Genomic DNA, 27,114 nt, shown 5'->3' on the forward strand with positions numbered 1-27,114 from the left:
AGCTGCCACATCACACTGTTCTCATGTTCAACTTGTGGTTTACTTGGACTCCTAGAACCCTTTCACATGTAGTCTCATTCAGCCAGGTGTCCCCCATCCTATATCTGTGCATTTTATTTTTCTGCCCTAAGTGCAGTACAGTGGTACCTCGGGTTACGAAATTAATTCGTTCCGCGGCTAATTTCGTAACCCGAAAAACCTTCGTAAGCCGAATTGCCATAGGCGCTAATGGAAAAAAATAGCTCTCTGCTGCCCTCCGGTGGCGAAATAGCGCCGAGGTTTTTTCGTAACCCGAAAAAAACTTCGTAAGCCGAAACAATAAATCCCTATGGGATTTTTTCGTATCCCGAAAAATTCGTAAGCTGGGTAATTCGTATCCCGGGGTACCACTGTACCTTACATTTCTCCGTATTGAATTTCATTTCATTAGCTTTGGCCCAGCTTTCAAGTCTATTCAGGTCATTTTGAATTTTGATCCTGTCCTCTGGGATATCAGCTATTCCTCCTAATTTGGTGTCATCTGAAAATTTGATAAGTATACTACCAATTCTGTCATCCAGGTCATTGATAAAGATGTTGAATAGCACTGGGCCCAGCACTTTTCCTCTTGGAACATCTGAGAGAATTAGGAAATGGATGCAATGCACTGCAATAGTTCCTTTCCTTCCTTTCAGGCAGTTTCCAGAAGGTGATGTTCGGGGACAGTTGCTCAGTGAAAAAGGAACTTAACTGTGGCGTCCCTTAAGGCACCATCCTTTCCCTGATGCTACTCTGTATATATATGAACCCGCTGAGAGAGATCATCCGGAGACATGGGGCGGGGTGTTATCAGTACGCTGATGACACCCAGATATATTTCTTCATGTCTCAGTCTACAGCTTTGACTTCAGATGGCGTCTCTCCTCTCAATGAATGTCTTAAAGCAGTAATGGACTGGATGAGGAAAAAACAGATTAAAACTGAATCTAGACAAAATTGAGGTACTTAGAGTAGGGGCCTCTAACCCAGATATTGTGGTACAACCTCCAGTCCTAGATGGGGTCACACTCTCCTCAAAAGACTGTGTTCTCATTATGGGGCTGCTGCTAGACCTGTCACTCCAGATGGCAAATCAGGTCAGGAGTGCCTGTTATCAGCTTCGGCTGATAGGCCAGCTGCACCCTTTCCTGGAAATGAGGGACCTAGAAACTGTGGTGCACGCACTGGTAACCTCACGACTTGATTTCTGCAATGTGCTCTACATGGTGCTACTCTTGTGCTTAGTTCAGAAACTTAATTAGTGCAGAACATGGCAGCCAGGTTGATTTCTGGTAAAGCCAGAAGCGATCGCATAACACCTATTTTAAAATTGCTCCACTGTCTGTCCATTAGTTTCTGGGGATGTTACAAGGTGTTGGTTATGACCTTTAAAGCCCTAAATGGCTTGGGTCCATCCTATCTTAGGGACTGCCTCCTTCAACCCACCGCGTGCAATCAGGTCCTCTGGGAGGAATCTATTGCACCCTATGAAAACTAGGCTGTCTGCAACCATCCATGAGACCTTTTCGGCGACCACTCTCAGATTGTGGAATGGCCTGCCGGAGGAGATCCATCACATTACCTGCCAGATCTCTTTCGACAGGCCTTATCGCGAATAGATAACCGGCCACCAAAGATCCGAACCCATTACCCCTTTGAATCTGCTATAGCCACTGTTTGGTTGTTTATTTTAAGGTGTGTTTTAAATTGTGAATTGTTTAATTTTTATTTTAGGCAGTGGATGAAATACTGGGATTTGGCACTGTACTGTTTTAACTTATAAGGTGCTCCGGTTGTCTTGGACAGAGGGGTGGTGTATGTATGTATGTATGTATGTATGTATATTAAAAATTATTATTTATTTATTATTATTACTAAAGTAATGTTTCTATATACTGTGCATTTTATGAAGATGGTGCTGAAAATAAGTAGTAAGTACACAACTGATTTAATGCTTGAAACTGCAGAAGTTGGTGTGCTACTAATCATTTTCTTCATATGCAGGGTGAAATTAAAATTGCAGTTTCTATTGAAGATGAAGCAAACAAAGACCTGCCTCCTGCTGCTCTACTTTATAGGCCAGTTCGTCAGTATGTTTACGGAGTCCTGTTCAGTTTGGCAGAAAGCAGGAAAAAAACAGAGAGGCTTGCTTTTAGGAAGAACAGACTTCCTCCAGAATGTATGTATTTGCCATGTGTTGCTTTCTTTAGCTCAGCTCAGGTACCAAGCCATGAGAGCCAGTATGGTGTAATGGTTTGATCATTGGACTACGACTCCAGGGATCCAGGATTTGAATCCCTGCTCAACCATGGAAACTCACTGGCTGACCTTGGACAAACCCCACTATCTCAGGAGGGCAATGGCAAACACTCTGAATAAATCGTGCCAAAAAAACCTCATGATGGGGTCACCATAAGTCAAGAACAACTTGAAGGCACACAACAACAAACCAAATCATATCCTACAATTATGTTAGGGCACTGCTAGCTTACTAATTGTTGCTCATAGGGTAGCATACGCGTGTTCCATAATGCAGCACACAGATCCCTCTCTTTGGACTCAGTGGGTAAGGGAATTAATCTACCTTGCACACCAAATAAGCTTAAAACCATGGTATACAGCAGGGGTAGGCAACCTTTTTGAGCCAGGGCCCAGGTTGCTGTCCCTCAGACAACTGGGGGGGCTGAAGCCGGGGGGTGGAGCTTCCACCCTCCGGGGGCGGGGCTGCGTGCTGGAGAAGGAGCTTCCACCCTCCGGGGGTGGAGCCGCACGCCAGGGCAGAGCTTCCATTGAAGCCCTGTGGGGAGGAGGAGGCGTGTGCCCGCCCTCTCCTCGGTCCCTTCCTTCAGCCGAACGGGCTCCAAGGGGCCCTTTCGGCCGAAGGGGAGGGAGGCCGAAGGTAAGGGCTTGGGCACCCGTCCCAGGCCCTTCCCTTCGGCTCTTCCCTTCGGCCAAAAGGGCTCCAAGGGCCGTGGAGGAGCCCAGGAGGCGGCAGGCCGCTTCCGCAGGCCCCTTCTCGGCCCATGCGGCCCCAGGCCTCCCTCCGGAGGGAGAGGTCTGGGGCCACAAGGGCCCTGGGGGTAGGGTTGCCATAAGTCAGGACCTCCACACCAGGACAAATGTAGGACAAATATAGGACAACATTTTCAAATGTAGGGCACATTTTTTTTAAAATGGAGGACAAACAAAAAATTGATTATTTTTTTAAAATGTTAATATAAATGCATGTTTCTTAGGCATGATCAAAATGGAGGATATTTTGGCATTACAGTGGTACCCCGGGATACGAATGCGCCGCCTTACGAAATTTCCGGGTTACGAAAACAATCAATTGAAAAAAACTGTTCCGGGTTACGAAGGTTATTCCGGGTTACGAAAGAAATTTTGGTGCTTTTCGGCGATTTTTCGCACCAAATCGCAGCTTTTCCCCATTAGCGCCTATGGGTTTTCGGCTTGCGAAAGCTTTTCGGGTTACGAATGCGGCGGCGGAACGAATTATTTTCGTAACCCGGGGTACCACTGTATTTCTAGACAGATGGCAGAAATGTACTTCCCTTTCTGGCCACCCCCCTCCCCCCATTCCAAACAGCACATTTGGACATTTGACATGGCTTTACATAACATGGCCTCTTGCATATTTCAGAGGTTTATTCCATAACCAAACCCCTTGGGTTTAACACTTAGCATGGTTTAACATGGCTATGCACATTGAACATGTCAAGGTTGTTTCACCGTTCTTGCACCAAGTGTACTTCTCAGAAGTGTGTAGTTGGTCAAAGGATTTTGGTTTTTCTTCACTGCACATCATCATCATCACACTATCATTGTCAAAGCAAGGGAGACTTGTTAGCACTTAAAGCACACAAAGTAAAAATTTAAAAAACCTTGAGGCCTCTGGCCACTCACCACCTCCTCCTTCTGCTCCTCCTCCTCCTCCCCCCTCCTCCATGCGCCGTGCGGCCTGGGGGTGGGGCGGAGGAGGCAGAGGAGAAGGAGGTGGGCGGCGTGGGGAGGGAAGGAGGGCGGCACGGAGAGGGCAGCGCGGGGCTTCTCCCTTTGCCTTCTCTGCCCCAGAACTTGGGCAACTATGTTATAGAACAAAACAGTGACTTGAGTTCCAGACATTCAGACAAATCATGGTTTGTGACTGCTTTCACTTGTCATTCTTTCACATTTTTAGCTTTTATAACTGCAGGCATTTCTGGGAGTAATAAATACTTGGTGCTTCAGGTCACACATTTTGTCATTGCATTGTAAGCACCAATGAACATTTGCAAACTCACTTTAGACCATAGTTTCTCTATATGATTTGATGTTTTATCACATATCATAGTTTGTTAATTCAGATGTTGTGCCAAACCACAGTCAAGATTACTTAATTTTGTCATGGTGTGAAGTCTAAATTGAGTTTTTTGTAAGTTTTTCAGGCTATGTGGCCATGTTCTAGAAGATTTTCTTCCTGACGTTTCGCCAGCATCTGTGGCTAGCATCTTCAGAGAATGCTTGCCTGGAAAAAGTGGATACACACACACACACACACACACACTGTGTGTGATATACCCACTTTTTCCAGGCAAACATTCTCTGAAGATGCCAGCCACAGATGCTGGCGAAAGTCAGAGAAGAAAATCTTCTAGAACATGGCCACATAGCCCGAAAACCCCACAAAAAACTATGGATGCGGCATGAAAGCCTTCAACTTTGCATCTAAATGAGTAGTTATTCTGTGAGCATTAGAGATTTCCCCAAATACTTTCTGTATAGGCGCGTTCCACGATGCGCTATAAAGTACGTACTAGGTACGTACTAGGGTTAGGAAAGGGTGTCCTTTCCAGCGCCCTAACCTAGTTGTTACAGTGGTGCCTCGGGTTACGAAATTAATTCGTAACGCGGCCGCTTTCGTAACCCGAAAAGCCTTGTAGCGAATTGCCCTAGGCGCTAATGGGGAAAAGCCGCGATTCCGTGCGAAAAGCCGAAAAAAGCACCAAAAGTTTTTTCGTAACCCGAAAAACCATTCGTAACCGGAAAAATGATTCCCTATGGGATTTTTTCGTATCCCGAAAATTTCGTAACCTGGGTATTTCGTATCCCGATGGTACCACTGTACTTAGTACATACAAAAAAGGCGCCACCCAATCTACTGGGCGCCGCCATTGGGACGTTTACAACCGCGCGCCTCCAAATGGAGAGGTGCAGAGTGACGTGCTTGGCGCTGCCAAGGGTGCCTGGGGCGTCCTTTCCGCATGCCGGAAGGAGTCCTTCTAGCTTTGTGTCGCTTGGCGCACAGCCTTCAGATGGCTGCTCCAGTGACGCAAAGCAGAAAGGGGCCAAGCGGCCCTTTCGTTTGTCCCCCGTGCCGTCGTGTCCTTGGAGCTTGAAGCCCAAGGACACCCCTTTCCAGGCCGGGGGAAGCGGCCTTTTGCCACTTCCCGCGGCCTGGAAAGCGGGCAGATTGGGGCCTCAGGGCTGCCGCTGTGGCAGCTGAGGCCCCGATCCGGCGGGGAAGGGGCGGTCTGTAAACTGCCCTAGATACGTTCTGATTTCTTAGTGGGGGTGAGGGAGCTGAAGGTATTACTTAGTAAAAACATGGGCCTATATTACAGTGGATACCCTTGTGAAATACAGAGGTCCTCCGAGCTCTTTTAGGAATATGAAGGTTAAACCAGCAATTTTAATTTGTCCCAAAATAAAAAAGAAGCCACAGCAGATATCTAAAACTGAATCATATGACAAGTCCTTTTGAATAGCTTTGATTCTGTTTTCTGGAGTAGTAGTTTTTTCAATATGTATTAAATGTTTGAATAAATTTGGCCATAAGGGCAATCCATTACATTATTAAAATGCTGATTTTAATCCAAAACAGGTAGTGGGTAAACTTTCAAGTCTGGAAATCCTGCTGACTTCCTAAAGGACCTTTGAGAGCTGCTCCTGTGTCTTAGCCTGCTGTGCCCCCACCATTGATTTTTTTTGAAAGAAAAAAATTATTCAGGAGGAGATTCAGACATCCAGTTTTACTTCTTTGTTAAAGAAAGGGCCGATCTGAAATAGTTGTATATCTACTTTGTTAAGCTACACATCTTACATCTGTAAAGAAATCAAATATTAGTTTAATCAGTGGATTTGTTTGCATAAAATTTATAATGCAAAAAGGCTCATTCTTTTTATAATTTAGATTTCTGTTTCACTTATAGGCTACCACAGATTTTTATGCAAGAGAATATTTACAAATTTCAATTAGAATTCTAAAATATTTTGTTTTTTGTTGTCTGCTCTCAGGTCATTTCTGACTTATGGCAACCCTAAGAGTCAATTTGTTTGGAGTTTTCTTGGCAAGATTTGTTCAGAGAAACATTGTCATTGTTCCGCTGAGACTGGAGAGCATGTGACCTGCCCAAGGGCACCCAGTAGGTTTCATGGCCAAGCTGGAATCGACATTCGTCTCCAGAGCCATGTCCCACACTCAAACCATTCCATGATGGTAGCTCTCCAAATATTTTGACTTTTATCCTTTAAAATGCACACTTCTCTCTACCATTAGTGGATGTACCATGCATTTCTATGTATACAGCCTTGGCGTTTTGTTATAATGGGAAGAAAACTATTAACATAGAAATCTGAATTTAAATTGAAATTACTTTTTTCCATCACTTTCTTCTTCGTGGTCTCTGCACATCAACAAGGGGTTTCACTGCGCCTGCGCAGTGCTGTTTGGAAACTTCTGGAATCACTGGGCAAAGTACACTTTGCAACTTTTAGTATTTTAGATTTTTTTGGCGTAACTCCGCCACCCGTTATAAGGCCCTGCTTTCCGCTCTTTCCCAGTTCCTTTTTTCCGCCGCTTAGTTGCTCTAGGGAACTTCGGAATCACTGTTTGACCTCGGACTGTGTTTTGCTTTCTTTCTCTTCTGACCTCCGGTACTTGGACTCCGGCTTGTTGACTCCATTTTTCACTTCTCTTGTTTCTGTCGACTTCGGTAGATGTTCCAGCCCCATTCAAGAGATGTGATGTGTGTGGGGCAAGGTTCCTTTCAGGACCCCCACTCTTCATGCCTCTCTGCCTGGGAGGGACCATGACCCAAGCTGCCTCCTGTGCCAAGTCACTTTCATCGCAGGCCAGGAGAATCAGATCCGGCTCACTTCGGCCATGCCAGGGCAAGATCCAGGAGAGGGTTTCCCGGCCTACATCAAGCCCCCGTTGCATCGGCCTCGGTCCCTGCATCTTCCTCCCGGGTCAGTGTTTCCAGCATGGCTTCTGCCCCAGTGTCCTCCGCTACCTGGATTCTGGCGAGCCTACTGCCACTTTGATGTGGCCCGTGACTCTTGAAATCCAGTGCCACCAACAAAACCCTCCAAGCGCCCCCACAACACCATCGGGGACTGAGGGTTCCGAGTCTAAATTGGCTTCTTCAAAGAAGTGCTCCCCGAGGGCTCTGACTCCAGGTCGGCGAGAGGGCAGGATAACGAGCCCCGAGAAGGCGCCCTCCACAAACGAGTTGCATCAAAGTCATCCAGGAGCGCTCCAAGCCTTCAGGTACTTATCCTCGGGATCGAGGGGTACCTCAGCCTCGGTATCGAAGCCTCTACCGAGAAGACCACGCCATCCAAGTCTCAGCCTCTGGTGTTGCGGTCCTATCCGACTTGGCCGAAATCTCATTTTCCCACCCGAGGACCATGGGGAGACCCGCACTCTTCTAAGAAGAGGCCACTCGACTGAGACCCCAGCTGACCATAGCTCGAAGAGGTCTAAGACAGCCCGCAGACCCGCCACGGCGAGAGCCGAGCCAGTCTCTAAGAGAGATCAAGGTTCCAAGAGACCCGCTCCCCTGACAAGGGCTCGTCCAAGCAGACCCCGGTTCCCGGGACATCGCGCACGAGGAACGTTCTTCTCGGCACGCACCAGCCACCCTTGACCTCCGGAGCCTGCACCCATCCCCTTTGTCATTCGGAAGGTGAGACCTCGGTCTTCGCATTGCTGGTCACCGTCGCCAGTCCTGCCACTGCTGGAGAGGAGTCCCTCGAGGATGATCCTGCCACATGTTCTAAGGCTCCGAGGACGGACTGCTATTCATGTCAGTACCGCGGGAATTGCTTTCCAGAAGTTCGCGGCCAAGCTCAACCTGTCCCGTGCCCCTGACGAGACAAGCTTCAGCAATGGCAACGTCTCCAAACCTCCTTCCTCCACCACAACACACCAGGCAGTCGACAGTAAAGCCTTATCCCGTTGAGACAGCCCACCAGACTGTGCTCCTGGAGTCTGATTCAGAGCCTGAGGACCTGCAGTCCTCGGATGAGCCTTCAGAAGAAGACGTCCCCCACAGGGATCCCCACAGTGGATGCACCACCTCGAACGGTTTCTCCCACCGATGACGTGCGCTCCTTACAACGCACACCCTCAAGATGGCAAGGGCGCTGGACATTGAACGTCATACCCTGAGGAGAGGCTAGAGACCCCATCGACGTCGCGGTTCACGGGCGGTCCGACACCGCCCCTCAATTCTGTCGCTTCTGTCTCTTGAGACCATTGTCAAGAGATCCTGGGACGCTCCTGCTTCCTGTTGGGTTCCTCGTGCAAAATCGTCCCTTTATAGGATTTCTCCATTATGCTGTGCTTGGCTGGCCGACCACCTAAGGAGAACTCGGCCATAGTTGAAAGGGCCCAACAAACATTCATCCCTGTGATGATTTCCTTGGGAGCAAAGCCCTGTTGTGGCTATTACTCTCAGGGAGATCCCTTTAATAAAAGAACTTTACGCTGCCACCACTCAGTGAATTGTAACGAACTATATTTCCCAAGCACACACTGAGACTTGCTTGAGAGAGAGATCTAGTTTCTTTTTGCTAACCACGCAATCAGTAACAGCAGTTAAGGCACGTGTACAGGAGCCAAAGAGATAGCAGATGCTTTTAAAAGAAAGAGTTTATTTAAAGAAATGTATAGAATAGGAAGGTATCATCATGCAGGCATCTGCTGGCAGATCAGAAAATCACGTTACAACGATATTCATTACCGGCAAGCTATTAAATAAACCATAACAAAACCTAGACATACAATACCACTGTTCCTGAGCTACTCCCAAATGCTCCAGAGGACAAACCTCTGGTTTCTCCAAACACAGCCAAGATGGGAACAACGGAACAACTGGTCTTACCGGGTATTTATAGCCTCTTCGGACTCGTTTTTGAAACTGCCACTCTGGCACTGTGTGATTTGCCAAGAGTTGAAACTGCCACTCTGGCACTGTGATGATGGCCAAGAGAGCCTTACATTAGCTATGATGTAGCTGCTCATTAGCATATCTCCTCCCCCCCGGTTAACCTTTTTGTAGTTCATGAAAGTCTGGAGGGACTGGGAACCCAGCCGCCACACGTCCCCCCAAATCTCGGGCCGTTGGAAGAAACTGCAAGTTGAGACCAAACTGGTGAGATTTCATCGTCAAGAGAAAAAGCATGGTAGACAGACATTGTACACGCCCCCCAAAGTCCACTTGGTCTGGCGTAACTGGAAGCAGAAGCCACACTGGCTGGTGGGTCAGTTTTTCCAGCATGCTCTGCCCCAGTGTCTCCGCTACCTGGGATTCTGGCGAGCCTACTGCCACTTCTGATGTGGCCCGTGACTCCTTGAAATCCAGTGCCACCCACAAACCCTCCCAAGCGCCCCACCAAAACCATCGGGGACTGAGGGTTCCGAGTCTAAATTGGCTTCTTCAAAGAAGTGCTCTCCCGAGGGCTCTGACTCCAGGTCGGGTGAGAGGGCAGGATAACGAGCCCCAGGAAGGCGGCCTCCACATCGAAGTTGGCCTCACAAAGTCATCCAGGAGCGCCTCCAAGCCTTAGGTACTGTATCCTCGGGCCGAGGGGTACCCTCAGCCTCGGTATAGAAGCCTCCTACCGAGAACGACCACGCCATCCAAGTCTCAGCCCTTGGTGTTGCGGTCCTATCCGACTTGGCCGAAAATCCCATTTTCCCACCGAGGACCATGGGGAGACCCCGCACTCTTCTAAGAAGAGGCACTCGACTGAGACCCCCAGCTGACCCTAGCTCGAAGAGGTCTAAGACAGCCCAGAGACCCACGCGCGAGACGAGCCAGTCCTCTAAGAGAGATCATGGTTCAAAGAGCGACCCCGCTCCACCTGAAACAGGGCTCGTCCAAGCAGACCCGGTTCCAGGGACATCGCGCACGAGGAACGTTCTCTCGCACCGACCAGCCACCCTTGACCTCCCGGAGCCTGCAACCATCCCCTTTGTCCATTCGGAAGGTGAGGAACCTCGGTCTTCGCATTGCTGGTCACCGTCGCCAGTCCTGCGCCTGCTGGAGAGGAGTCCCTCGCGGATGTCCTGCCACATGTTCTACGCTCCGAGACGGACTGCTATTACATGTCACAGTACCGAGGGAACTTGCTTTCCAGAAGTTCGCGGCCAAGCTCAACCTCCGTCCCGTGGCCCCTGATCGAGACAAGCCTTCAGCAATGGCAACGGTCTCCAAACCTCCTTCCTCCACCACAAAACACCAGGCAGTCGACAGTATAAGCCTTCCATCCGTTGAGACAGCCCAACCAGACTGTGCTCCTGGAGTCTGATTCAGAGCCTGAGGACCTGCAGTCCTCGGATGAGCCTTCAGAAGAAGACGTCTCCCACAGGGATCCCCACAGTGGATGCACCACCTCGAACGGTCTTCTCCCACCGATGACGTGCGCTCCTTCAACAAGCACACCATCAAGATGGCAAGGGCGCTGGACATTGCAACTGTCATACCTGAGGAGGAGGCTTAGAGACCCCATCGAGCGTCGGGTTCACCGGCGTGTCCGACACCGCCCTCATTCTGTAGCTTCTGTCTCTTGAGACCATTGTCGAGATACGGGCGCTTCCTGCTTCCTGTTGGGTTCCTCGTGCAAAATCGAGTCCCTTTATAGGATTTTCTCATTATTGGTGCTTGGCTGGCCGACCACCCTAAGGAGAACTCGGCCCATGTTGAAAGGGCCCAAACAAACATTCATCCCTGTGATGATTCCCTTGGGAGCAAAGCCCTGTTCGTGGACTATTACCTCTCAGGGAGATCCTTTAAATAAAAGAACTTTACGCTGCCACCCTCGGAATGTCAACTAACTCTATTTCCCAAGCACACACTGAGACTCTGCTTGAGAGAGAGATCTAGTTTTCTTTCTTGCTAATCCACAGCAATCAGTAACCGAGATAAGGCCCGTGTACAGGAGCCAAAGAGTAGCAGCGCTTTTAAAAGAAAAGAAGTTTATTTAAAGAAATAGTATAGACATAGGAAGGTATCACTCATGCCAGGCATCCTTGCCTGGCAGATCCGAAAAAATACAGTTACAACGATATTCATTTTCCGGCAAGCTATTAAATAAAATAACAAAACCTAGACCATACTGACTACCATGTTCTGAGCGCTACTCCCAAACTTGCTCAGGAGGACAAACCTCTGGTTTCTTCCAAACACAGCACAAGATGGAGAACAACGGACAACTGGTCTTACAGGGGTTTTATAGCCCTCTCTCGGAATCTTTTTGAAACTGCCACTCTGGCACTGTTGATTGGCCAAGAGTTTGAAACTGCCACTCTGGCACTGTTGATTGGCCAAGAGAGCCTTACATCAGCTATGATGTAGCTGCCTCATAGCATATCTCCTCCCCCAGGTTAACCTTTTTGTAGTTCATGAAAAGTTCCGGTGACTGGGAACCCAGCCGCCACACGCCCCAAATCTCGGACGTTTGGAAGAAACTGCAAGTTGAGACCAAACTGGCTGAGATTTTCCTCTGTCAAAGAGGAAAGCACTGTAGCACAGACATTGTACACGACCCCCAAAGTCCACTTGTCTGGCGTAACTGGAAGCAGAGCCACACTGGCGTGTGGTGTCGTCCTGTGACCTGTTTAACACAAAAATCAGACAGACACATAAACCCGGTTAGCACAAGTTAACCAGAACTGGACATATCAGAACAAACAAAGCAGACAGTAGATTTTGTCCTTGAGTGTCAGGCCATCTTGGTGACAAGGTGCTGAGATGACTGAGGCATTCCAGGGGGTTTCTCTGGTGGTCTTCCCGATCGAAGTACCCCAGAATGGTAATAGTAGCTTTAGTGGACGTGGTCTATTGGTGCCAGAGAAGCATTCCACCCACGTGCTTGAAGTCTCTCGACCTCTATTCTATGCACACAAACCGAAACCCAGCTTGTCTAGTTACAGGGGAAACTTGGTGTGTAGTGCATGATTTGTCCATCGGCAGCTCAAAAGTACCATGGTCCTCTTTTTCGTGAAACCTCTTAGCCTTTGCACTCCATCGAAATTATCTCCACTGTCTTGTCTTCATGCATCTCGCAGGCTCTAGCTCCCTTTCACAACTCCTTCACTGAACTGGTGTTGTTCTGGAGTGAAAGGCTTGCTCAACGACGGCTTTATCTTGCCTCACGATGAAAGGCGCATGCAGTGTAGATGTCGACACCTTCGTCATTGTTGGTGCTCTGAAATTTTATGTGTTGTTTTTTTTTTACTCCACTTTGGTGAGAGTTGTAGGACACATCGTCACATTCCTACTCCCCTTGTCCAGTGTGACTTTGAGAGCATTCATCTGGGTGTTTGAACTGTACATTGGTGTTGTAGGCAAAACAATGAAGTCAATGTCAAAGGTCTCTTCCTTGCTTATATACACTCCCTTGCTGCTGGGAGCAACAGTGATTTTTTTTTTCTGGCCTTACTAACTTTCTGGTGTTACAGACACCCGTCGTTGTTCAGCAACAGTGTCCTCTTAGTTTGACTTATGGACATTGCTCCATCACTGGATGTCCCCTTTCCTTGGATAGGGTTGAGTCAAGTTGCTGGGATCTCAAAGCATTGTGATCTTAGTTTCCAAACTTTAGGTTGTCTGTCATAGTGGAATTGTCAATCGGAGGTCCTCCTGGTTTCACAGAACAGCTCTTGACTTCCTCAGACTCTTCTTTCCTTGATGGTCTTCGTGCGGTTCTCTCTGGCTACCGCCCCTTCTGCCACCAATTCTTGGCTGGTGGGTAGTCGAACTTGCAAACCTCTCTCACACTCGCCAGATTTATACAAAGCAGAACCCCATAGCTCTTAGCCTGCTCTTGTATTGAGTTGGACTGCTTTCTTGCAGTGATCCTGTGCTTTGCAGGCAGTCCACTAGGGAGCCCCTTTGTGTCCCCACGGGCTCCTTTGCATGGTTTTTTGTTACTCTGTCATCTTGCACCCTGCATTCTGCAGGCTGTCGGCCTGCGACGACCCGTACATGGACGAAGCTAGGTGTACCCTCAGCCACACCTCTTCAGGCCCATATCAGCAACTTGCCTCCCCTAGTAGGATTTGTCTTTGGCGTTGTCTCCCACTGTTGTGTCCTGTGTTTTATTACAAGAACAGAAGTTCCAGCGTATAGTTGGTGCGAGTCCTCTGTGAGCGCTGACCCGTTTCCCCATTTGGCGTTGCAACTCAGCCTATTGGCGCTTGTGACCTCGACCCATTTTGCGCTGCACTCGTTTTCGAACCTAATCGACATCATTTGGGACCACATATCTATATTGCTTGGGCGGGAAGCTGAGCTTGACGCGACTGTCGCTTGTGGCATCTTTCCTCCCTTGCGTGTGGTGACTGGACTTTTTCGTCCACTGGCCGCGAGCTTTTGCACCCAGCACCAAGCCGCCCAGCCGACTTAAATCCGCTAACTATACATTCCGTAGATCCCCGCGCAAAGACACTAAGAAAAACACAAACAAACAAATACAATAGCTTGTGAAAGGAATGGGTGTGCTTAAACGCTGCACACCATGGGCCAGAGATGTAGATGGAGATAGAAGTAGAAAAAACCAGATCAGAAAACACCCAACTTCCTACCTTGAACAGATAAGGACAGTCAAAACTCAACTGTTTATTGCTGCACGTTTTCAAAACTCCACCACTAGATGGTGTTCCCAGGCTGTCAGTATCCACAGGAAAACAAATGGTGGTCCGTTTAAACCCACTGACCCTACCTTTCCTTTAGCTAGAGACAAGAAAAACAGCCCCTCCTTGAGTGGGCTAGGAGTTCCCCATTCCCCTTTTCTTTCTGGAGAGAGAACAAATAAAATCACTGGCGATTCTTTGTCTTTCTTTGTCTCCAGCACCACTTTATACTAAAGTGGTTCAGATACAGCTTTTTAGCATAGCTTGATCTCTGTCTGTCTGGCTTAAGCCCAACAGAATTCTCATCAACGTTACGGTTTTAAAGATGCTATGGCAAAAAGCACCCCTCCTTTCATCTAACAGCAAACCAACACACACAAACTTGCTTTCCTCTCTTCCCACACTCCTTCCCATGAGGAGTATGGAAAAAAAAGAAAAAAAAAAAACCTGAAGCCTACTCTCTGTTTGAAAAAAGGAAGGCTACCCCCTTTCTTCTTCAACCAGAGCAGACCCACACAAATGAACAAGCAAGAGAGTGACGAGACGAGACGTATTCTCCTTCCCGCCCCTAGGCAGGTAAAGATGAGAGTCTAGAGAGATAGACAGAGAAGAATCCACCAATCTTTTTACTAAAGCATTAACTAGCTATAACTACAGCTCCCAAAGTGCAAAAACACTTGCCTAACAAAACTATGTTTCCAACAATCCGCAAATCCGCATCCCACGCTGCCGCCCTGTGATGATTCCCTTGGGAGCAAAGCCATGTTCGTGGCTATTACTCTAGGGAGATCCTTAAAAAAGACTTTACGCCTGCCACCACTCAGTGATTGTCAACGCACTATATTTCCCAAGCAAAACTGAGAATTGCTGAGAGAGAGATCAGTTTTCTTCTTGCTATCCACAGCCACAGTAACCGAGATAAGGACTTGACAGGAGCCAAAGGAAGCAGATGCTTTTAAAAGAAAGAAGTTTATTTTTAAAGAAATAGTTATAGCATAGGAAGGTATCCACTTCAGCCGGCATCTGCCTGGCAGATCAGAAAATTACCCGTTACAACGAATTCCTTTCCGGCACGCTATTATACACATAACAAAACCTAGAGTCCTGACTACCCTGTTCCTGCGCTACTCCCAAACTGCTCAGAGGACAAACATCTGGTTTCTCAAACACAGCCACGATGGAGAATCACCCGGAAATGGTCTTACGGGGTTTTTAGCCCTCTCTCGGAACTTTGAAAACTGCCACTCTGGCAGTGATGGCCACAGAGTTTGAAATGCCACTCTGGCACTTTTGATTGGCCACGAGGAGCCTTACATCAGCTATGATGCAGCTGTCATAGCATATCTCCTCCCCCAGGTTATGTAGTTCATGAAAAGTCCTGAGGTGACTGGGAACCCAGCCGCCACAATCCCGAAGCAAGCAACTTCTCCTGCCGACCGAGAAGCCAGAAAAATTGATGGCCTCGCCAGGAAAGCCTATGCTGCTGCAGCCCTGGCCGTGAAGGCCATTAATTACAAAGCATGCATGGGGGCGTACATCCAGACGCTTATGGATGGTATCTCGCCGGTCATCCCGGATGTCCCAGATAATGTTCAATGGCGGCTGGTTGAAATCAGAGACGAGACCCACTCCATAGGCAGTTGGTTGATCGCTGCCTCCAGGAATGTGGCGGACTGTGCTGGAAGGGCCATGGCTGCCTCGATGGCCCTCCATTGACACGCTTGACTTCGGGGATCTGACCTTAACGTGAACGTGAGGTCGACGATTGAGGACATGCCATTGGATGGATCGGGTCTTTTCCACACAGAGACTGACGAGAGGCTGAACCAGAAGTTCAGGATGAAGGCGACAGCAAAGAAACACGGCATGTCATCGTCCATCATCTCTCTGTTGAGGAGGAGGCAGCGTCCGTGGCAGTCCCAAGGTCAGTCGCAAAGGGCCTTCCACCAGGACCGTCAGCCCCAACAGCAAGGGACCCAGAGGCAGAGATACTCCTCCCAGTCATCCTCCTCCTCTGGCCGGCGCAACCTTCCCGCCCGGTACCGAAAGTCTCCTGGCAGGATACTGACCAGGGGAAGAAGTGGTCCTGAAGGGCTCCTGCGCACTTCATCCCATCTCTTCTCATGTTTTTGGATAGATTGCGGCCCTTCGCTAACACCTGGGCCTCTATTACAACCGACTCGTGGGTCTTGAACATTGTCCGTAGGGGTTATGCCCTAGTTCGAAGCGCTTCCCCCACCGGAGCGTTCCTTTCCACCACCACCCCTCAGACACCCTTCTCGACGAAGTGCGCGCTTTGCTGACCAGCTCTCTAAGGTATTTTTCTCCAGATATTTTATGGTACCAAAGGCAGATGGGGGTATCAGGCCCATCTTAGACTTAAGAGAGTTGAACCATTTTCTCGAATATCACTGGTTCCGGATGGTAACCTTGGCTTCTATCTTGCCTCTGCTTCACCAGGGACTCTGGTTCGCGACGGTTGATCTGAAGGATGCCTACTTCCACATAGGGATTCAAGAATCCCACAGAAGATTCCTCACCTTTGCCATCGGGTCCAACGTCTATCATTACAACGTCTTCCCCTTTGGCCTGCGACGGCCTTCACGAAATTCATGGCCCTGGTGGTGGCCTACCTCCATCAGAGGGGTTACAGAGTCTTCCTGTATTAGACAATTGGTTGTTCGCCGCCAACTCGGACGAAGAGCTCCAGGAAGCAGTCGTGTTTGCTTTGGACCTCTTAGAACCTCTCGGGTTGATCGTCAACGAGGACAAGTCCCACTTCTCTCCGACCAGACAGGTCAAATTCATCGGGGCCATCCTCGACTCCGAAGAATGCATCGCCTATCTCCCTCGGGACCGTTTCCAGGCTTTGTCATCCTCTAAGACTTTGCCTAGCGCACAGGAGGGTGAGAGCCAGAGACGTCCAGGTGGCTTTAGGCCACATGGCCTCTACAACCTTTGTGTCCGTTTCCGTCCACTTCAATCGTGGTTCCTCTCAGTCTTCAACCCGATGGAGGACTCCCATGCCAGGTGGCTCACGGTTCCGAGGCCTGTAGCCTCTTCCATGAGATGGTGGCTTGACTCCCGCAACGTCTGCGTCAGTATGCCCTTCGAGCAGCCCCAGCCTCAGATGACCTTGACAACAGATGCTTCCCTAGAAGGTTGGGACGCGCATCTGCTCGACCTCATCATAAAGGAGAATTCGTCCCAAGAGGAGCGGGACCTCCACATCAACGCTCTCGAGATGCTTGTGGTCGAAAAGGCGTTGAGGGTGTTCGAGTCCAGTGTCTGCAACAAGGTGGTCCTCCTGAGGACGGACAACACGACCGTCATGTATTACATCAACAAGCAAGGAGGCACCAAATCCAAGACTCTGCTCGACATCACCCTGCGGATTTGGGACTGGTGCATCCCGAGACAGGTCCTCCTCCAAGCGATTCACCTGCCAGGAGAGGAAAACCAGTTGGCGGACCGCCTCAGCAGATCTTCCTCGGTGTGTCACGAATGGAGACTTCACCCGGGGACGGTCAGCGACCTCTTCGACCGGTGGGGAACCCCTCGGATCGACCTCTTCGCGACCGACAGGAACAGCCACTGTCCCCAGTTCTGCTCCAGAAAACGCATAGAAGGATCCCTCGGAGACATGTTCGCTTTCGTCTGGTCAGGAGAGATGCTGTATGCCTGCCCTCCCTTCCCTCTGATCATCAGGGTAGTGTCCAAGATGACAACAGACCGATCGGATGCGATACTCGTCACCCCTTGGTGGCCGAGGCAGCCCTGGTTCCTGTCTCTCCTCCACCTCTCCAAGAGAGTCTTCCTCTGGCTCGACTTCCGTCCGGACCTGCTGTCGATCCAGGACGGCCGGATTCTACACCCGGACATTGAGAGCCTGCCGCTGGTGGCATGGAGGCTCCATCCTTAGCCTCACTGCTGGATTCGGTGAGGACAGTGATTCTGGCTGCCCAGAAACCTTCTGCTCGAAGGTCCTATGCTTCTAAATGGAGAAGGTTCAGTCGCTTCCTTGCGCAAAGAGACCTCTCTCCTGCCCAGGTGACGACTCCAGTGGTGCTGGAGTTTCTCATGGCGCTTCTGGATGCGGGGCTATGGCTCACGTCCATTAAGTGCTATCTTTCAGCTATTTGCTCCCATTTCCAGTTTGAGGGCAAGCTTTCTTTTTTTAGGGACCCCCTTGTTAAGAGTTTCCTAAAGGGATGTGCTAACCTACACCCTCCGGTGTCGGTACCAGCGCCGGCTTGGAGCCTGGACACTGTATTGTCCGCGTTGCAATCCAAGCCTTTTGAGCCAATGGCGACAACGGACTTGAGACTACTGACTTGGAAAACTGCTTTCCTTGTGGCCATCACCTCTGCCCGCTGTGCGGGCGAACTTTGTGCCTTATGAAGGGACCAGCCTTCCATAAAGACAAGGTTGTCCTCTGTACAGACATCACCTTTTTGCCTAAGGTGGTGTCTGCCTTCCATATGTGTCAGGACATTGTTTTACCTACCTTGGCTGCCAACCCAACTTCAGATGTTGAGCATAACCTACACGCTCTGGACGTAAGGAGGGCTCTAGTCTTCTATCTGGACAGAACTGCAGGTTCGAGCCGTTCCGAGAGACTTTTCAATGTTACTTGGAACCAAAGAAGGGATTGCCTGTGTCTGCGCAGAGGTTTTCAAAATGGGTGGCCGGTACCATCCACCTCTGCTATGAACTGTTGGGCAAACCTCTCCTGGCCAGGGTTTGGTCCCATACAACGAGGGCGGTAGCGGCATCCTCCGCATTTCTGTCGGGGATTCCCTTGGAGGATGTTTGTAATGCTGCTGTTTGGTCCCAGCCCCTGACTTTCATAAAACATTACAGGCTGGATACCAGGGCCAAACGGGATGCAGCCTTTGGGAGAGCAGTGTTGGTCTCAGGGATACATTGATTGCACTGGTCTCCAATGTTCTGAATTGTTTTCAGGTTTATGCAAATGCTCTGCGTTGTTTACATGCCTATGTAAGTGTCTTTCATCAATTACTGTTTACAACTACCGTGGTGTCATAAGTCTTTCTCGACTTGATACTCCCATCTCGGGTTCAACATTTATGTTGTTATGTTTGAACTGTTATTGGCCAGGTTGGCTTATGTTGCACCTTCATGCTATGTTTCAGGGACAAAAGACTGACACATTTCCTTTTGGGTTCAAGGTTTTTATTGTACAGAATAAATACACCTTGTTTGAACCTAAATTGGTCTCAGGACACTCCCTCCGCCGCTTACTTAAGCTTGTCAGTCTAACCCATTTGTATGATTCGCAGAGACCACGAAGAAGAAGGACAGGTTGCTTACCTGTAACAGTATTTTTTGAGTGGTCATCTGCGAATACATACAAATCCCACCCGTCCTCCCCTCAGTGTCCTGCTCTTTGTGGCTCATTATCATGTCGCTTCTGCGGCATAAAATTTCAGAACTGGGGAAAGAGCAGGAAAGCAGGAGCCTTATAACGGGTGGGCGGAGTTACCGCCAAAAAGTATCTAAAAGTTGCAAAGTGTACTTTGCCCAGTGATTCCAGAAGTTTCTGAACAGCACTGCGCAGGCGCAGTGAAACCCATTTGTATGTATTTGCTGATGACCACTCGAAGAAATACTGTTACAGGTAAGCAACCTGTCCTTCCCACCCCATCTAAATTTAGTGTAGCTGAAGGTGAACACATTGTCCAACATTACCTTTCTAGTCATAATCATAAATTCAACCTTCTGTTCTATTGGAAAGCTTTTCAAATCAGTGTCATGAAGAACTGAACTAAGCACACTGCTGCTTTGTATTCTGCAGTAAATAGGTCCCTATCCTTGACTGTACACAAAAACAAATCAGCAGCAGCTCTGTCAGAATACCACCAACGTCAGAGTTGTGTAACTTATTTTTTTATGTTATTACTGGAAAACTAAAATCTAAGTAATGGGCTCAGTGAACTAGGAATTACAGAACAATGTAATAATCCATATTTAAACCTTGGACCAAATTTATACAAGAAATCTACAGTATATTTGCATGGGCTATGCTGAGTGTAAAGGATGTTTACCACCTGAGATGCTAGACACTTTTCAGGAAGGGGAAAGGAGGCAGAAGGGTTTGCATTCCTTTTCCTTACACAAATTCTAACTGCCAGTATTTTTCTCTGATGCTGTTTTAAATAGGATAAATGTTCATTGGCACAGAAGGTATAGATTTAGCCTTAGTCTGGGTTTCAAATTTTTTTGCAGGTTTCTTTTCACTGAACAGAGGTAATATTTCTGCCATCTGCATTTCATTTTAGACACTGCTTGCAATTTAGAGAGGGTTGAATTTAGGTTGGCAGTAGTGCTAGACATGTCCCAGTTTTTATAGAAACATCAGAGCTGAAGGGAATAGCAGAACCTTAAGAAGAGCAAAAATTAACATTTGCCAGTATTGCCAGTTTTTCAGATTCTTTGTCTCTGACCTTCGCAAATTTCAGTTAAAAATACATACTGGCTGGTGTCTTTAAATTACTCTTGCACAAGAAGTGAGGTCACTTTCTGCTAGAGCCTCCATATAGCTGTAGGGCCGTGCACCGTATCTTCATATCACAGGGTGTGGACGTTTTGGCTTTCCATATATTGTTTGACTGTCGTTTCCATCAGTCTCTGCAAGTCTTGTAAATTATGAGGGATAAGATTGTGTGTTCACCATACTATTTCGAAAGCTCTCTTTCCCATCAACCGCAGATGGGAGAGTTAGAGTGATTACAAAGATGAAATACTAAGATGTAAGCCAGTGTGTGTGTAGTATGAAAACAAGAAGGAATGATATCTTGACTGAAACTACATTCTCTTATCCTGTCCTGAGCAGCTGTTCCTTCCCTTAGTCAGGCTGCACATATGAGGCCATAGTGTCCCCTGTTAGGATTAATAACTGAAGATGCCATTGAGCCTTTTTCCAGCTTGTACTTTAACTTCCTGATTTCTTCCAAAGGTTGTATATCACAGTTTCCTAGTTTGGATGAAACAGGCAACAAATTAGTTAATTGAAAGCTCTCATATTACATTTGTGTATACCATGAATAGTGGAAAGATGTGGCCAGTGGTTCATTTAGATAGGTTTATTAAGATAGATTTTGCCAAACATGGCTAGTGTTTCTCTTTGGTTTGAGCAAACTGCTAGAAGTTGAGATCTTGGTAATGCTGAGCAAGCTGTATGTTGGGGGGACTCAAATGAATCAAACTCTACGTTCAGATGAGCAGCCTAATCCCAACTTTCACTTTTGTGGAACCTTGGGGCTGTACAGACTGGCCTCGGGGCAGAGTGGGGGCTTGGTGTCTGCACACTCTAATGCTGCCCAGATACCAGTGTCATGCTGTGTGCCCAGTTGCACAGTGGGGGATGTCATAGCACTTTTTGATGACACAAAGATGACACACTTTGTTTTGTATTTCACAGTATGGGTCCAGTGTTAGTTTCTAAAATGAAAGCAGACCCACATCTTAATAGAAAGGAGTGCCGAAAAGCTGCTGCCACGGCAGCAAGAGTACCTTTTTGCTGACTGCTAAAAGGAGCGGTATTTTGCAGTTCTTTTTGGCGCCTGTAAACTGCCAGATCGGGCCCGTGGCATATAGTTGCCGCAGCCCCGATCCAGTGAGGAAAGGAATGGTAGGACACTGCTCTAAAGAGGCAGTCTGTTTAGTCCCTTTGATATTGTAACCCGCCTTGAATCCCATTGTGAGAGAAAGGCGAGATATAAATCCTTGAAATAATTAAATAACAGTTAAAGCTCCAGATATCCTTGTTTTGCTTTGTTTTGTCTCTTCTTCCTCCTTAGCTTCATTTACACCCTGCCCTTTTCCCTAAAGCAGGGGTAGCCAACATTTTTGAGCCGGGGGCCGGGTTGCTGTCCCTCAGACAACTGGGGGGCCGAAGCCGGGGGGAACTTCCACCCTCCGGGGGGCGGGGCTTTGTCTGCTCCCTTTCCCGACCTCCAGCTGTCTGAGAGACAGCTAGAAGTAGGGGAGATTGGGAGAGGGGATGACAGGCGTGCGCCTGCTCCTCCTGCCCTTCCTTGGCCACCAGCTGCCTCTCAGAGACAGCTGGGGACCAGTAAGGGCCCGTGAGGGGCAGGAGCAACAGGCGCGCGGCCCCTGCTCCTTTCCTCTGGGCTTTGCCAGGCCTGAGGTGTCCTCCGAAGGACACCTCAGGTCTGCCGAAGCCCCGCGGGGAGGAGGACAAGGCCGGCGGCCCCTGTTCCTTTCCTTGGTGCTTTGCCAGGCCTGAGGTGTCCTCCGAAGGACACCTCAGGTCTGCCGAAACCCCACGGGGAGGAGGAGGAGGAGACCGGTGGCCCCTGCTTCTTTCCTTGGGGCTTTGCCAGGCCTGAGGTGTCCTCCGAAGGACAGCTCAGGTCTGCCGAAGCCCTGCGGGGAGGAGGAAGTGTGTGCCCATCCTCTCCTCCTCAGTCCCTTCCTTCGGCCAAACGGGCTCCAAGGGCCCTTTCGGCCGAAGGGGAGGGAGGCCGAAGGGAAGGGCTTGGGCACCCGTCCCAAGCCCTTCCCTTCGGCTCTTCCCTTCGGCCAAAAGGGCTCCAAGGGAAGTGCTTGGGCAGGCCGCCTCCTGGGCTCCTCCACGGCCTGGGGCTGCATGGCCTCCTACTGGCCCGCTGCGGCCCCTGGAGCCCTGCTAGAGGACTACGGCGACTGCAGCGGGCCTCCTCCACACTAAACATGGGTTCACATGGCTATGCATATTGAACATGTCAAGGTGGTTTCACAAGAAGTGATTTGCTCTCGGGTTCAACTGTACTTCTTAGAAGTGTGTACTTGGTCAAAGGACTGTGGTTTTTCTTCACTGTGCATGAGTTTGTAAAAATCACAGCAACTTACATTGGCTGTGCCTCAGAGGCTTACTGATATCACTATCATCATCATCACTATAATTGTCCAAGAAAGGCAGATTGTTAGCATTCAAAGCACCATAAATACACAGAAAATGCACTTGCATATATTTAATAATAAAAAATAATGAAAAATAAAACAAGGCAGGGGTGTATATATTTAATAATAAAATTAATGAAATAAAATAAAAAACAAGCAATAGTAAAAAATAATGAAATAAAATAAAAAAGCAATAATAAAAAATAATGAAATAAAATAAAAACAAGCAATAATAAAAAATAATGAAATAAAATAAAAAGCAATAATAAAAAATAATGAAATAAAATAAAAAAGCAATAATTAAAAATAATGAAATAAAATAAAAAACAAGCAATAATTAAAAATAATGAAATAAAATAAAAATAAGCAATAATAAAAATAATGAAATAAAATAAAAAGCAATAATAAAAATTAAAAAACAAGCAATAATAAAAAATAATGAACTAAAATAAAAAGCAATAAAATTAATGAAATAAAATAAAAAGCAATAATAAAAATAATGAAATAAAATAAAAAAGCAATTAAAATTAGGAGGAGGAGGGCAGCGCTGCCCAGGACGAGGAGGAGGTGGGTTGGTGGCCAGCCGCCCGCATTAGGGATATGGCATCCCAAAGTGGTGGCGGTGGCAGGACCGGGCTGGGGCCGGTCCTGCCACCAGGCCGGATCCGGCCCACAGGCTGGGGGTTGCCGACCCCTGCCCTAAACCATGGCTCAAAGCTGCTGTTCTCTGCTATATTAAATAATCCGAGCTTCTCTGTAACACAATGAAAGGCTCATTCAAAGAGAAGGAAATTTATTTATAAGCATTATTTATAAATCAATAAAAGCACAAACTAATGTGTATAGGCCGTAAGGGTGGGCCATGTCCATGAGTATTGCTCATCACTGAGTTTTTGGACAGGGAAAAAACAGGAAGTCCACTTAGATATAAACACAAAAAATTATACTGATTTCAGTTGGAGAAAGTTGAACTAATGTTTAACTCTTAATTTGTGGAAATTAAATCTGCTTTGGTTTTAGAAAAAAACAATATTGGGTAACTGCTTGTTAAAGGCATTTCATAAGGGAAAGCACAGTCCATATATTCCGTCTCAGAGCCTATTATGAGATTTATCTGTAAGGTGTGAGTGTTTTGTAAGTGTAAGTAGAATATTGTGTCAAGAATTTGCTCCAAGTTTTTTGCACACCGTGCTGGAAGTGTTTGGTTTCTTTTTTCTCCCCCTGTAGTTTCACCAGTGATAATTAAAGAATGGGCTGCTTACAAAGGAAAGTCTCCCCAGACCCCTGAGTTGGTAGAAGCTCTTGCATTTCGGGAATGGACTTGTCCCAATTTGAAGAAACTGTGGCTAGGGAAAGCAGTAGAGGACAAGAATCGACGCATGAGGGCATTCTTGGCCTGTATGAGGTCAGATACACCAGCAATGTTAAACCCATCTAATGTGCCCACTCACCTTATGGTGCTTTGTTGTGTATTAAGGTGAGTATGTTGACTGGTCTTAGTCTATCTACAAACATCCCCTACATGGTTTTGAAATAACGTCAATTTACCTAGTGTGCCTGACAATTTCCAAGTGTGTGTTGCCTGTATTCTAGTTTCTTAAGCTTTTTTGACATACTTGGAAGTGATAACATCTTGGTTTTCATTATCTTTATATTTTGATTGAGGTAACTCTTGTTATATTGCTATTAATTTAATAGCTGTCATGTAATTCTAAAATACACCTGTATAACCTCATAATTAAGAATATGCTTCATTTCCCCCCTTTTTCACGAGAAGCAGAAGCTATTAAATGTATTTGATGACAAGCAAAAATGTACAGGAATACGGCATCTTATCAACTGCTGACCAAGGCCAGCTTTATTGTAGCCTTATAATTATTGAGGAAATTGTTGTTAACATTGCAATAATCAATAATGTGTAGGTGCCTAGAAGTAATGTAATAGTATTGCTTACGTGTTATTTTCTTTATGTTGCTAAGATCCTTACAGTCACTCGGTGCAGAAGAGTCCAGCAAATTGCCTAAATTATGCAACTAAATGCAAAGCCAACCCAGACCCCAAATGTTAAGCTAGGCATGGTCTAAAAAGGCACAAAATTATCTGGAATAGTGCACCAGAAAAAAAAACTTGTTTAGGCCATGGGTGGGGCAAGGGAGTAGAAAGGAATCAGGTTATAGGTCCTATCTATGGATTTGGCTCCTAAATTTCCCAGGGAGAGTTCTAGTCACAGAATGGGCTTTTTCCGTGTCTCTCTCCCCTCTTCTGCAGCCCCTTGACAATCTGGTCCTGAAGGTTGGGAGATCTTTGGGAATGGTCTGGCATATAGCTGGGGATGAGATGCAGATGGAAGGGGATATCAATGGAAATTTTCTCCCTTCTGTGAGTAGAAGAGATCCTTAAAATCCAAACCTGGGTATTTTGTCCTTGACATCAGCTAAATGCATGTAGTGTAGACTGGATGAATCTGTCATTGAATGTGGAAATATTATTTTATGTATTTGTTGCAAGCTTAGTTTAGTTTTACAAGCCCCACTTATTTGATCTTTTTTCATGTTCAGTTTATTAATTTAAAGACCCACTTGGGGTTTATTGCTGCAACATTAGGGCAAGAAGCATGGTGTGCCTTTGTTCTGTATCACAGATGACAGAGATACATAAACAAATAAATGAAGGTAGTTTGAATGTTGGCATGACACATACAAAATTACAACCTTTTACAAGTGCACTTAACCTTTGATTTTGTTGTGTTGAAGTAAATATTATTAACTCATTACAGCTTGGCTGGAAAGAGTTTCTATAATGAAAAAAAAACCTTTCCATTTCCATGGTAGAGACTGCGGTGTGGCACAGGTTTCTGCTGAAGGAAGTTGAGGGAGAGAAACTCCCCCTGTTCTCTTTTCTCCATGATGTCCCTGTGCCACCTGTCATTGCAGAGGTGAGAGGGCGAAAGAGAAATCAGTAAATACTACCTCCCCAGTTCTTTGCTTGAACAGGCAAATCTTTTAGTCTGGAATTCCTCCATCCCGGAGGCATTATTTTGATCTTGGTGCTCTCTTGTTATACTCTTCTGTGCCCAGAAATCATAATACTATCTCACAATAACACTTAAACTTTTCAAACAGTGTTGAATCTAATATCATTTGTCATTATAGGTATCTGGTGCAATGGCCTGGGGTTCGGATACTTCGGCGCCAGGAACTTGATGCTTTTCTGGCTCAAGCTTTATCTCCAAAACTCTATGAGCCTGACCAATTACAGGAACTGAAGGTAACTTTCAAACTAGGCATCTGTGGGGCATTTAATGTACTGATACAAGAACTTGGTACAACAGTGTCCTTCTTAGTTAATACTCTCTATCTGTTTGTATTAGCTGTTCAGCAAAATAATCTGTGGGTTTGAAGTGTCTGGCTTCACCTCCTCTTGTGGTACAATTACTGATCATGATATCTTTTAAATGCCTTTAACTGGTATTGTCTTATGTTTGACATGAGTGGTTTTCAAACATCTGTCTTCAAGGAACCCTTCCTACATCACATTTTCATTTTCTTTTTCCCCCTTTTTGTTTTTTCTGAGAAGCCCTTCCATGTCACCCACAGGATTCCTGCACATCGTAAGAGCATTCTGTGAAGTGATATAAAGACTTGGGTTACCCTGAACAAACTAAATGAGTCAACCACTCCCCTGCCTGTGTATTGAAACAGAGAATGTGGTATAAAACAAAGTGTCTTCCAGGCATTTTGTGCTTTGTTACCAGAGAGATGGATTGGATAAAAACTAGTATTTTTTGAAATGGATGTTTATGTAGATTGGATTTGTTTTATTTGTTCATCCTGTTTGCATTTCAGCTATCATACACTGTCTAAATCTGAATGAAAACAAAAGTTCAATGTAAATCATATTAAAGCTTACCCTGAGTGTAGGCTTTGCATTTCATGGCAGTTTGTCAAATATTTTCACATTAAGACTGAAAAGGGAGAGAATATTTGAGGCAGAGGTATATTCCTTGAGGTTCCTGTAACTCACACAAATGAATTATCCTGTGCATTGCATTTTTTTAAATCTTCTAAAGCGTTACATAAGTGTGTTGGTGCTAGCCACACCCACCTCCAGCAGCCCTATATGGGGACCTTCCCACTGAAACTTCCAGTTCCTTTTCACCTGCTGACACGGCAGCAGCATCAGTAGGAACCATGTTCTTGAGTTTGATTGTCCTTCTCATCAGGCTTTCCTCAGCACTTTTGGTTCCAGGTGGTTCTGGCATCAGC

The 27,114-nt window shown here is 47.0% G+C and overlaps 1 protein-coding gene across 2 annotated transcripts in view; it reads left to right on the forward strand.

Annotated features, from left to right (window-relative positions):
• FAM120A (family with sequence similarity 120A) overlaps positions 1 to 27,114 on the forward strand; it is a 106,746-nt gene that overhangs the window by 55,591 nt on the left and 24,041 nt on the right. For both annotated transcript variants that reach the window (XM_042452894.1, XM_042452895.1), the window contains 3 exons: positions 2,023 to 2,197; positions 24,077 to 24,326; positions 26,002 to 26,116. In XM_042452894.1, the coding sequence (XP_042308828.1) occupies positions 2,023 to 2,197; positions 24,077 to 24,326; positions 26,002 to 26,116 (540 nt within the window). The remainder of the gene's footprint in view (positions 1 to 2,022; positions 2,198 to 24,076; positions 24,327 to 26,001; positions 26,117 to 27,114) is intronic.

Source organism: Sceloporus undulatus, chromosome 2, assembly GCF_019175285.1.
Source record: "Sceloporus undulatus isolate JIND9_A2432 ecotype Alabama chromosome 2, SceUnd_v1.1, whole genome shotgun sequence".
Lineage (NCBI taxonomy): Eukaryota > Metazoa > Chordata > Lepidosauria > Squamata > Phrynosomatidae > Sceloporus > Sceloporus undulatus.